This window comes from Trichechus manatus, unplaced genomic scaffold (genome assembly GCF_000243295.1).
Source record: "Trichechus manatus latirostris isolate Lorelei unplaced genomic scaffold, TriManLat1.0 scaffold00091, whole genome shotgun sequence".
Taxonomy (NCBI): Eukaryota; Metazoa; Chordata; class Mammalia; order Sirenia; family Trichechidae; genus Trichechus; species Trichechus manatus.
In genome coordinates, this window is record NW_004444027.1 from 2,264,804 (window position 1) to 2,278,403 (window position 13,600).

Below are 13,600 nucleotides of genomic sequence, written 5' to 3' on the forward strand. Positions count from 1 at the left end.
TTAAATGACACATTGCATTGGACAAATCTGCTGCAAAAGACTTCTTATAAAGTGTTAAAAAGCAAAGATGTCATTCTAAGTACTGAGGTGCACCTGACCCAAGCCATGGTATTTTCAGTCGCCTCATAGGCATGTGAAAGCTGCACAGTAAGGAAGACCGAAGAAGAATTGATGCCTTTGAATTATAGTGTTGGCAAAAAATATTGACTATACTATGGACTACCAAAAGAACGATCAATTCTGTCTTGGACAAAGTACAGCCAGAAAAGAATGTTCATTAGAAGCAAGGATATAAGACTTCATCTCATGTGTTTCGGACATGGTAACAGAAGGGACTAGTCCCTGGAGAAGGACATCATGGTTGGTAAGGTAGAGAGAGGGTCAGTGAATAAGAGGAAGACCCTCAAGAAGATGGATTGACACAGTGACTGCAACAATGGGCTCAAGCAGAACAGTGATTGTGAGTATGATGCCGGACAGGGCAGTGTTTCATTCTGTTGTACATAGGGTCGCTGTGAGTCTGAACCGACTGGACAGCACCTAACAGCAATAACGAGATCAGATCAAGAAATGGATGATGACTGCATCATTACATAACTGCCAGATTACATCATAATTGCCAAACCACTGAGAATTATGGCTCAGCCAAGTTGGTGTATAACCTCAATCATCCCTGGCAGCGTTACTCTCACCTTTCACCTCGCCGTTTGTTACTGTCAGGCATATGTTGTTAATGTGCAAAATAGATAGTAGATTTTTTTCTGTTAAATGCAAAATGTTGGATAACGAGATAGTCCATAAGTGAGGAGTAGTAGGTGTATGGTTTTAGTCTTCTCTTCTTCAGGACAGCAGAATCCCTGTGTGTAAGATAGTTGTTTTATCTTACCCAGAGTGTGTTGTTTTTTAGGTGCAAGTTTCTCTTAGTTCCAGCATTCTTGTACTAGCAATAAATGTCAGTGTCTACCCTGTAATATTTTAGACCTATGCCTGTCCAGTATGATAGACATTTGCCACATATGGCTATTTAAATTATGATTAACTAAAAAATACTTTCTAGGAATACATGTATTGTTATTTTTGAAAAATAACAGCGCCTAGCTGACCTTGTTTGGATATAGCACAATATAGGACTACAATTTTTAAAGCTCTGTTTCCTTTTTTGTGTGTTATGCCACATATAGAAAACAGTAATTTTGAGGGCACAGTGGGATAACAGGAGGTTGCTCACAACTGGTAGTTACAGATTTGTGGGTACTGCAGTATCCAGGCAAACCTATACCCATTCTTGGCACTCCACTATGTAGTGACACATAGGGTAGAAAGCTGAGATTCATAGTGTTTTCCGTAATTCATTCTCATTTTCTTCGTCTGTAAGCAAAATTTGGATTCATTCTCCCTTTTTACTCGACATTTTCATTTGTCATTTTCCCAGTGAGACGTTGTTAGATCTCGGCATTTCACAACTTAGAAAAACTTTAAACTATCATCCATAAGTGAGGAAGTTTAGTAGGTGTTTATGTATACACAGTTCTCAGACGTGTACAGATGGTTTAGTATCCAGAAATCATGGTGTTTCTTTTCTTTTTTTAGGATGAGAAGGAGGAAGGAGCACCATGAAATAGTGCTATATTTAAACTATTACACAAATCAGGAAAAAATTTTCCTTCTGAAGTATGGCTGTATTAAATATATGCAGAATAAAAATCACAGTAATGAGGCTGCAAGTCTGCCCATCTCTGCTTCCTCAAATAAAATACCTCTAGGCGCTTCAACTAAGTATAATTTCCTGTTTCTAAAGTTTTCTCTTTTTTTTTTTCCATAGGTTTTTAGCAAGATAAATAGTAACAAACACTAGTGTTGAAAGAAAATCTATAAGTTGAGAAAATTGTATTCCCATAACCCTGTATTTCTCCCCATCATGGGTTTAAAGTGGGTTGACTTTTATGGTGTAAATTTTTTGTTCTTTCCTGCTGTTGTGGAACTTTAAGCCTCTTGATATTTGGCTGAGTTATTTTTAGGATTCCTCAGCCTATCTCAGGTGTGCCTCTTAAATTTTGTTGCATACTGCATGACACCCTATCTTTTCTTTGTTTGGGGGAAAGAAGGCTTTTAATAAATTGATACAGGCTAGACCTAGAGTTGGTGCACTTATTAATTATTCAGCCAGTATTTATTGGGTTCCTATATGCAAAGCATTGGACTGAGTGCTGGGACTATAACAGTGAAAAGAGGGACTAGCAAGGGCAAAGAAAGACAAAGTATATTTAGTAAGTGCTTTGATAGGAGAAGTGCAAGGTGATACTGGTCATTTTAGAACACAGCAAGGCGCCAGGTGAAGGGTCAAAGCTGGATGTAGCATTTAACCTGAAATTGACTTGCTCTTGATGCTGAATAATAACAGTTGAAAAGAAGGTCTAGCAGTCCTTCCTTTTCAAGTAGGTGCATCTTGAGGGTTAAAAAAGCCTGGTGACTTAGGAAAAGGAGGGTTACTTCCTGATCACAGCATTTAGCTAAGGTTTTATGCTCACTTAAATTTTAATGTGGAAAAGTTTAATAAGCACAGGGCTGTGTTGCTAGTTGCTGTGGAGTCTGTTTCAACTCATGGTGACCCCATGTGGGCAGAATGGAACTGCCCCAAGGGTTTTCAAGGCTATGACCTTTTGGAAGCAGATTGCCCCAGAGTAGCAATATAAATAAATACATATGTTATTGCCATCATCAAAAAAGTAAAGATGATTTTTTAAAAATTTTCCAAAACAAATGTTTTGCCTGACAGTTACTATACTGTGTATGCTTACGAAAGGTACAAAAAAAAGCAAAGAGGGTACTATGAATTTAAATATTTACTTTCACATGCTCTGAGGAAAATATATAAATGCATATATCTTCATTATATAATTTTATAAAACATCTTCATTTGCTATTTTTGAGCTGCAAAGATCAGGAGTACTGGATTTTCATTTTTGCCTTCCTAATTTGATTTAAACTAAATTAGGTTTTAATTGTAGATTCAAGATTACTTTGGTTAAATCTGAAGTTTAAGTGGTGTGTTTTCTTTTCATCTGTAATTGACCCTTGTTCAAGCAATGAAAACATTTCTGTAAATGTGTGAATTAAATTGCTTTAGACCTTTGTGAATAATGCTGAAGTGAGTTATTTCATTTGACAGAGTGGCAGAAACCAGGAATAATAAAACCAAAATACGTTGAGACTTTCGTTTTGGAAGAAGGGACAGTTTTATTTCAAAATTTTGGGTTTAAGTTTTGTCTCTCCTCCCCCCATCCCTGTCCCCGCCCTACCCCTTGTCTCCTCACCACCACCAGTTTTAATCCCTGGTTTCCCTTAAGGAAGATGAAGAGGAAAATCTTGATACTCTTGCCACATAGCTGGTTCACTACCAAACATATATCTCATCACTTTATTCTTGAATTCCCATCATCATATAACTGTCCCTGGCCTAAAGTGAAGCATTAAAATAGATGTCTTATTATTCCTGATATATACCACAGTAAAAGTGTCTTTCTCTTTCTCTCCCTTCCTCCCTCCCCGTCACATACTCAGCAACCACATAATAACTAGGTAGGTAGGTGAATCAATACTATCTTCAATTTGGGGTACTATGCATACTGTTTAATTATTACTTAATTATCTGTCTTGTAAGAATAATGTAGACGCGGAATCTCTCTTCCTGTCCCCTCAACCCCAAATTTCTTTAATCCTTTTCGCTGTAATTACCTCCTTACCCATTTAATCACCTCCAGGTTTTCTGCTCTCTAATTCACTTAAGATCAGGGTTTCTCCCCTATTAGAAATTGAGTCCATCCTGCACTACACTTTTACCTCCCCATACTCTTTGCTACTGCTCAGCAAAGAGACTAGTCAAGCCAGGGCAGGCTCTTCACATACCATGATCATTGACATATTCTTTACTAAATTTTAGCTATAACAACTCATCTACCAAACAAGAGTTGCAATTTATTTAACTTAGGTGAATGCAACAATTTGGACCTGGAAAAAGATGAAGTAATTAAAATAGTGAAGTAATTCTGCCCATTATCCCATTGAGTAAACAGGAGGATGAATCTGCTTTTAGAGTCAGGTGTGTTTCACTAAGCTGAGAGCATATTTTAGAGTTCAAAGATGGCATATTTTTGGTTCAGTATGACTTTATATTCAAATTAACTAGTTCATTTGGTGGTCAAAGAACCAGCAAACTATCAGTGCTGTAGGAAACATTGGCTGGACTTAAAAGAGAGATAATTTGCATATGAAAAGTGATGCCTATCTGAGGGATTTTAATTTAAAAGCTAACTTGAATATGTATGATTTTTGCCTTATTCCCTGATTTTGGAACCTAACCTTCAAGTAAAATGTGGCTCTTTATGTCCTGTCTGATGTTCACTCCTACTTAACTTTTTCTCTCCCAACTGTAATCTAATGTGCTTTCAGTGCAGGGACATTGTATGTTTTTAAACCTTTATTATATTCACTACAGTCCTCATACAGCAATGAGCAGATAATAGAATGGCTAAGTATTTACTGATGTTCAGCTTTATAGAGTGATCCAGTATATTCAGTTTTAAAGCATTGTGTTACATATACATGCAATATAAACACTAAATTTATTCTTTCTTGATACCACAGTCAGTCTGGGCCAAGGTTCTTAACTAGAGGTGGAGTACTGTCAAAACACTTTGAAATCATATGCAAAAATTTTGTGTGCACTCAAGTATGTGCAGTTTCTTAGGAGAGGACGTATAACTTTCAGTAGGTTCAGAAAGTTCAAAAAGATGAAGAGCCTTGGACCTAGACAATGGAAAGAAAATTATAAAATGCAGTGCTCATAGATCATTGATAAAATGCAACTTAAAAATAGTTTCTAGAAATAAATACATTGGTCAGGAAATTTTTTTATTTAAAGTGTATAGTGTTCCTAATATATAAAGTGAAGGAGCCCTGGTAGCGCAGTGGTTAAGTGCTCAGCTGCTAACCAAACGGTTGGTGGTTCGACCCTACCAGCTGCTCTATGGGAAGGTGACGTGACAGTCAGCTTCTGTGAGGAATACAGCCTTGGAAACCCTATGAGGTGGTTCTGCTCTGTCCTGGAGGGTCGCTATGAGTTGGAATCAGTGCAACACCAACAGGTTTAATATATAAAGTCAGATTCTTAAAGTCTTAATAGTGAGCTAATGTAGACGGGAAGATGACTCTTCTCATACAGAAGAAGTTTACTTGTTTATTTAAAATGCATACAATGAGGTGTTTCCTAATTTGGCTGAATGCTTTATGGTGGAAAACTTGGCTGAATGCTTTATGGTGGAAAACTTGTTAGTAACAGTGTAATTGCTTCATCTTAATGCCTAATTCTATAACTTAGACTTAGGAAAATGGCTCTGGTATCAAAAATGAAGAGGGAAAAAACTAATTTTATTTGAACTTGACTGTGAAGTTAGGACCAACTTTGGGTGTAGTATGATTGGTTTCAGTCATGCATGGGATCCACAAGAAGAGCTGTGCATATTGAAGGTGCATAGCACACAGCGTTTCTGGTATAAGTGTGTTCTATTTGCAAGCTTTTGTTTGAATTTACAAATTTGTAACTGTTAGAATTCCATCTGAAATAATTTTTACATTTTTTAATTTTCTCCTATTTTAGTAATGTCTGCCTTCATTTTTTTATAGATCATCTTTGGGTTTACATGCACAAATTTATCAAAAGTATATTACAGAAAATTATCAAGATAATTATTAAATGTTTAGTGGGCTATCATACAGTGTTTCACAATTTGCTGGTTTCTTTTCATTTGCAAATTTAGTGAAATATTAATAAACTACTGTTATTATTTCATTTCTGCTTGTTAAAATAGTTTCATTAGGTTTATTCTGGCAAGAATGCCTTTTGGTGGACCAAAATATTCATGAAATAACTTCACATTCACTTTATTTTAACATCAGTTGCTATACAATCTTGGAACATTAGGAAAGACATTCTAAGTTCTGAAACTGGTGAGTTGGGAAAGAAAAACTCTAATGTCTTTTTTTGTTTCAATTATACAGCAGATATAATTTCTACAGTAGAATTTAATCATTCTGGAGAATTACTAGCAACAGGAGATAAAGGTGGTAGAGTCGTCATCTTTCAGCAGGAGCAGGAGGTAAGAGTTTAAAGTTTAATATCTAAATTTTGTTTTGATCTAGGGAATGGAACTTGTATTGCACTGGAGAATGTCAGTTACACCAGAGGATGTTGGCCATTTGTTTAAAGAAGTGTCTGTTTATCAAGCAGAATACCCAGTATAGAGATAGCTCTGGTTCTCTTAGCCTTGTGTGTGTGTGTGTGTGCGCGTGTGCGTGTATGTGTTTTGTTCTGATTTGAAAATACAGAACTTTAATTGTAAAAACAAAAAAAAAAAATGGCTAGGGAAGGGGTGGGAAGTGGTGGAATAAGACAGAATCTTTCTGTAGTTTTGAAGCCTTGTCCCTCAGTTACAGTTTTTCTCTTAAAACCCCTTAAAGCAAAGTTGCTTTGACCTCTTCAATACTTAGTTTACTTTGTGTAATTGGAGGTGGGAAGCTAGTTTAAAGAAAAAGCTCTGTTATTTTGTCATCAGTTCATACTAATGCTATTCTTGCAATTTAAAAATAAAGAGTTTAAATGATAGTTGCATGTATATGCATGTACCTTAATGTAATTTACAAGCCTATTTCTAGCTTTTAAATTGGAGTTGATTTGAAAATCGTTTCCCTTTCTCTTTGAAGAAAGGAATTTCTTGTTGCAGAATCTGTATGTAATTAAAGTGGGTTTTTGTTTTGTATTGTTTTTGGTGTAACTTAGGCACACTTCTAAATCTGAATGACAGGATTTCTCACTAAAATTTTATGCTAAACAAAGTCTGTCACACTGGAGTTTTTTCCCTTACTCTCTCCCTCTATAGATCACAGTTAAATCTTCAAAATTACTTGTTTTGAAACATCCTTCCCCTGTCTATCTATATTTAAAAAGTTAAAAGTATGGATAAATTGCAGGATTTACAAATAGATGTCTAAATCATAACAGTTAGGTTTTTTAAAGTTAGGTTTTAAAGGATTGTGAAATTCCTTAAATAAACAAAAGAATCTAGTAATAATACTACTACTTTGCACTTCTATAGCGCCTTTGACCTGAGGATCTCAAAGTGCTTTAGAAACACTAATGAATTAATCCTCACAACACCTCAGTGAGGTAGGTAATTTAATTTTAAAAGAAATGATTAATAGTATCTGATTAGAAGATGCACAAACACTAAATATATGTCTCCTTTTATTTAATTAATTTATTAATTTATTTTGCTTGGAAGAAATTATGAAAATAAGACTGAAGCTTTTCTTGACAAAGGATAGTCTTGTGGGATAGGGGGTCTAATTCAGTTCTGTTTCTGTTTTCAGTCAGCTAAAAACTTGAACATAAGAATACTGGAATACTAAATGTTGAAATGGGACCTTACAGATCATTACAATTTCCCTTTCTTTACAAGTAAGAAAGTCAAGAAATAAAGAGGTCATTCGGTTTCTTAGTGTTAGAACTAGCAACTAGAACCTAGAACTTCCGACATGCTCTTTTCAGTGTTCTTTGCTGCCTTTTATGTTTTATCCCCAAAACGTTCATTTTTTTTATTACTCAGAATTTGAGCAAGCTTTTCCCCATACACATTATCTGCTCTTGAAATTATTTTCTATTAAAAGTTAATGGCTACTCTATGGTTCTGTTTTAAAGAAAGGTGTTTAGAGAAAAAACGTTTTTAGTTAATTTTGCTTACTAAGCAATACCATCTTAAGTACATCAGCTTATATTGACGGTTTCAGGAAAGACTACATTTTTTAATGAGGGCTTTGTTATTTGAAAATATAAGTTGCCAATTATAAGCTAATTTGATAATATTTTCCTTCAGAATGAGGTAATTTTCACCTTCCATAGGTTGAAGAAATGGCTAGAATTTAAGAAAAATGGGGAAAATGTTTGCTTTAATTGAGTTCAGTGGATGTGGTCAAAGTAATATACTGTAGTTTAGTATTTTCCTAAAGGCTGTCAGTAATACATTAAACTGAACTGAAGGCCTATCATGTAGTTACTGGAATTGCCGACATTTTACTTGTATTAAAAAGTAAGATTAAAAATTTGTTTTAAATAATAATCCTTTCCTGTGTTCCTTTTTGAAATACTACTGAAGATTTTAAAGAGCTAATATTTCAGATACACACTCTTAACAAAAAGAAATGAACACAGTGACTTTTTTGAGTAGGACCTCTGAGAGAAAACTAGAACTCCCCTTTTCATGTTTGTCATTTTTTTTATAACTGTATTTAAGAATTCAAGAAAAAGAGAAATTCATTATCTAGAACCTCAGTAGCATGTATTTTGACAGTTACTCACCAGTGTAACTGTTAGTATATTTTTAAATGATAAGTTAACAATGGTGATGGTGGTGATTGACTTTTTCCCCAAAACTTGATTCTGATAATATTAAATTTTGTGTAGAAAGTAGACCTTTAAAAGATGTTTTTGACAGATTAAGGTTATTTTTTTCACTGTCTCAGTTGACCAGAAATTTTAATTAACTGTATTTCTTACATTATCCCTCCCAAAAAATTCTGAGCATCAAAAAACTCCAAATCTATAGAACTAATAATACCCAATAACTTTAGATTTACTTTTTCTTATCCCTGCCATTCTCTCGCTACCCTGACACATAAAATACTTTTTCGTCGTGTTGTTATCATTAGTAATTATTTTCTTCTTAACTAAAGCTCATCATCCTCATTGTAGACAATTTTAGGAAATACGGGTAGGGATAGGATGGGGAGAACCTGTAACCCCCACCAAACAAAAATAAGCACTTTTAGTGTATAGCAGAGGCATATCTTTTTTAAGATGGGATTGTAAAATGTTAGGTTTGTATTTTTTTCCCCTTACTCGCTATATGGTGAATGCCTTTTCATCATCTTTAATGATCCAGTGATACTCTATTACAGAGATGTACTGAAGTTTATTTAACGTACGCCCTGTTACTAGAAACCTAGATTATTTCTTTATTTTTTTGAATTTTTCAAGCATCTATTATTTACTTAGGATGTTCCTGGATCCAAAGAGATGGACGTGTTTAAAGTTTTGTTTGTTTTTTTTTTGGTGTTGTCACCAAAGGCTTTCAGAAAATTTTGTCAGTTTATACTTTAGCCAAAAATTTTGAGACTGTCCATTTCCCTTCAGGTACTGCGTTGGTTTTTTGTTTTTGTTTTTCCTTCTAAATATAGAGAGAGAGAAAGCCAATAAATTGGTGATCGAAAAAATACTTTATTGGATTCTAGTTTTACTTTACTTGCAGTAATTAAATTTTTATGTTCTATGCCTACTTTTTTCTACTTTTGGTATCTATTGATTTGTATAGGCCATATATTCCGAAGGGCATTAGCTCTTTCCTATGGCAGTATGTTTTTCAGTTTTATAGATTGGCTGCCTTACGTTTTGTTTACTTTTTTGTTTTTGTTGTTGATTTCCTGCCCCCAGATTATTTAAACATTCACCCATATTTTGTTTTTTTCCACATTTAAATTCATTATCTAGTTGAAATTTATTACTTCTCTTCTTCTCCTATTCCATCTTCCCTACCCCACACCCAGATTGCTAGACAGGTTGTTACAATGTTATTGAAAACCTGTCTACACTGTAAAATGCACCTTTATCAGACAGAATATTCTTCTGTAGAGTTATTTCTAGCCTTCACGTTATTTTCCTTTTTCAGTGCCATTTTCAAGGCTGTTCAACTCTAATCATCTTTTCTTGTTTGTTTTGTACTGTGATTGAGTCATAGACAGATATGGTAATTTATTGAAATTGGATCCTTTCTCAGTTTCCTCTTTATTATCTTTCAAGGTAAATACTTGATCAGAATAGAGATGGTTGCAGGTTCACTGATTTGGAGGCTGTAGTTGTTAAAGAGAATTTGACTTGTGCCCTTACAAAGGAAAATTTTCTAGTGAACATCACCTGCATCCAGTATGTTCTGTGTGTGTGTGTGTTTATGTGTGTGTTTTTCATCAAGTTAGAATGTTACTAGTGAAAAAGACATTAAAGAACATGTGGTCCAATCTCTCATTTTTTCCACTTTTTCAGTTGAGGCACAGAGAAGAAACTAAAATTAGGCTCCTAGAATTCCAGGCCATTATTAATTTCACTGCATCTTGTTGCCTCTAAATGGTATAACATGGATTGATTCAGCTTGGTCCCTGCCTGGAAAAGAAAGTAATATTTGAATATTACTTGCCTTCTCATTTAATTCTCAAAACTGCTCTGACCCTGAAAAGATAGAGAGGATAAATTCTGTTTGACACAGAAAACCGAGGTCCAGAGGATTGTTATATTTTATGAATCTCAAAGGTAAAAGTAGACAGTATCAGTAAAAAGAATATTTTAAATTTTCATCTAACACTTAGTAGGGTCCATCTGAATCTCTTATCAGAGAAAAGCCAACTCCTTAATGGTTAAGTCAGATTGAGGTTTCAGTTTAAGAGAAACAATCTTACAGAGTCTTGATCTAGCTCTTTTTCTTAGTGATACATAACTGGGGAAGAAAACTACGTCTCAGAAAGGCATTTTTTTGTTGTTCCTTTCGGCACCGTGCAAAACCTAGAGTAATTCAATACTTCTGTGTACCTATGTTTTTGTTCTGTAAGCAGTTTAGAACTGAGATATTCTGGCTAGTGTAATCTAGATAATAGCACATAAACAGTTATAGATTTTATAATGTTTTAAAGCATTATATTGTAACTTACACGTTTCCGTTAAAATTTATTTGAGTATAATAGCAAAGAGCAATGTTGCTTATTTTTGTTTTCTATTTGTTTCAACCAAGTGCCCTTTTTATCTCTTCTGCTATATTGTAGTTTAGTGGATAGGAAATTGTGACTGGTGGTCTTCTAACTGCATGTTGCTTCGTAGTACCTGATAGATGCTCAGTAAATGAACACTAACTTATTATTGACTATAATTTAATAAGGTCCTGCAGAATTTTGAAGTGCTTTACAATCATCAGTATCGTCACCAGTTTAGAGAAAGTTTGAAATTTCCTTTTTTGTTTTCTGTTTTCATCATTGATTGACTTTATTCTGAAGAGTTCCCTCTTGGTTGCTGAATGCATTGATAGTAGTTTATCAGATGCAAGTTGATTGTGTTTTGTACCGTTTCTTCTTTATCCCTGAATGGGCATTTCACAGGACTCTAAAACCTAACACTAATACTTTGAAATTCAAAATAGTTGATTGCCTGTAACAAATATAAGGTTAAAGGAACATTTATGAAACAATAACTATTGGTAAAATTCTGTTTGGAGGTTTAAAAAATGTCCATTTACTCTTTCTTTTGTATGAAATGTTCAAAGCAAAATATATTCAGTATTCTCTAAAGGTTCTTACCTTTTGCTGGAGAAAGTAAGTATTTCTTCTATTTTCACAGAATGTAATTTAAGGAAGAAGGAAGTTCGTAAAAGCACCGTGTTACAGATTGTCAAGTGAAGTTCTTTCAGAAGTTTTCTTTAACTGTTAACTTGACTATTCGTGTTTATTATAGAAACTAATGAAAAATATACATCATTTCCACAAGGAATAAAATAATCTAAAATCATCTCATCGTGTGACTAAAGACCAGTGTGTGTGTGTGTGTGTGTGTGTCTGTGTGTCTGTGTGTGTGTGTCTGTGTCTGTGTCTGTCTGTGGCCCGTCAACTTTTTTTGTTTAAAACAGAATTATGATCATGCTATACATATCATTTTGTAATGTTTAGTTTTATATACTGTGAATGTTTTCTCAGGTTGTTTCATAACCTCTCAGGGAGGTGAAGAGACTATTAGAACGATTGAGTGAAACAAGTGCGTGTGTAGTTTGGAAGAAGATACAGTCGTTTTTATAACTTCAGTGACAAAGTTTAATAAACTTGTAGCTTATGAGATTTGCTGAAGCTAATAAAAGGAAGCATTCATTGCACATACTTTAAAATAGTTACGAAATATTGATCTGCAGTATGAATTTAATTGGCTCTGGAGTATTTATGGATAACATTGTGAAGAATGGGAATTCCAGAACACTTAATTGTGCTCATGAGGAACCTGTACCTAGACCAAGAGGCAGTCGTTCGAACAGAACAAGGGGATACTGCGTGGTTTAAAACCAGGAAAGTTGTGCATCAGAGTTTTATCCTTTCACCATACTTATTCAGTCTGTATGCTGAGCAAATAATCCCACAAAGCGGACTATATGAAGAAGAGCACAGCATCAGGATTGGAGGAAGACTTTTTAACAACCTGTGATATGCAGATGACACAACCTGAAAGTGAAGAAGACTTGAAGCACTTCCTGATGAAGATCAAAGACTACAACCTTCAGTATGGATTGCACCTCAACATAATGAAAACAAAAATCCTCACAACTGGACCAATAAGCAACATCATCATAAATGGAGACAAGATTAAGCTGTCAAGGATTTCATTTTACTTGGATCCACAATCAACGCCCATGGAAGCAGTTGTCAAGAAATGGAACCATGCATTGCATTGGATAAATTTGCTGTAAAAGACCTCTTTAAAGTGTTCAAAAGCAAAGGTGTTACTTTAAGGACTAAGGTCCTCCTCACCCAAGCCATGGTGTTTTCAGTCGCTTCATATGCATGTGAAAGCTGGACAGTGAATAAGGAAGACTGAAGAATTGATGCCTTTGAATTATGGTGTTGAAGAATATTGAATATACCATGGACTGCCTGAAGAACAAACAAATCTGTCTCAGAAGAAGTACAGGCAGAACGCTCATTAGAAGCAACTGTGGTGAGACTTTATCTTACATACTTTGGACATGTTATCAGGAGGGACTAGTCCCAGGAGAAGGACATCATGCTTGGTAAAGTAGAGGGTCAGTAAAAAAGAGGAAGCACGTCAACGAAATGGAGTGACACAGTGTCTACAACACTGGGCTCGAGCATAACAATTGTGAGGATGGCGCAGGACAGGGCAGTGTTTTGTTGTGTTGTACATAGGATCGCTATGAGTCAGACAGCGTCTAACAGCAGCAACACAGAAAAAAGCGTTTCCGCCAGCTTACATTCTCATGAGCTATATATGAATATTTTGATTATACTATATCTTTGCCAAACGTTTGTACTGTCACTCTTTTTAAAATTTGAACATTTTGGTGAGGATTTGAGTGTATCCAAGGGGTCCTGTGGCACAATGGTTAAGTGCTCCGCTTCAAACGGAAAGGTCGGCTGTTTGAACTCTACGGGAGAAAAGAAGTGGCGACCTACTCCCATAAAGATTACAGCCTAGCAAACCCTGTGGGGGCAGTTCCGCTCTGTCCTATAGGGTTGCTGTAAGTCTGAATCATCTTGATGGCACATGACAACAACAATGAGCATATCCTGTTGTGGTTTTAATTTGTACTTTACTAGCGTTGAAGTTGAGTGTCTTTTTATAGGGCTTTTTTGGGGTGGGGCACTTCGGATATTATTGCCTTTTGTGTAGTGCCTATTCTCATCTCTTGCACATTTTTCTACTAGGTTATCTGTCAGTTTTCTTATTGATTTG

General features: G+C 35.1%; 1 protein-coding gene across 5 annotated transcripts in view; it reads left to right on the forward strand.

Moving 5' to 3' along the window:
• PPP2R2A (protein phosphatase 2 regulatory subunit Balpha) overlaps positions 1 to 13,600 on the forward strand; it is a 90,343-nt gene that overhangs the window by 48,578 nt on the left and 28,165 nt on the right. For all 5 annotated transcript variants that reach the window (XM_004382166.2, XM_023736713.1, XM_023736712.1 and 2 more), the window contains one exon: positions 6,058 to 6,155. In XM_004382166.2, the coding sequence (XP_004382223.1) occupies positions 6,058 to 6,155 (98 nt within the window). The remainder of the gene's footprint in view (positions 1 to 6,057; positions 6,156 to 13,600) is intronic.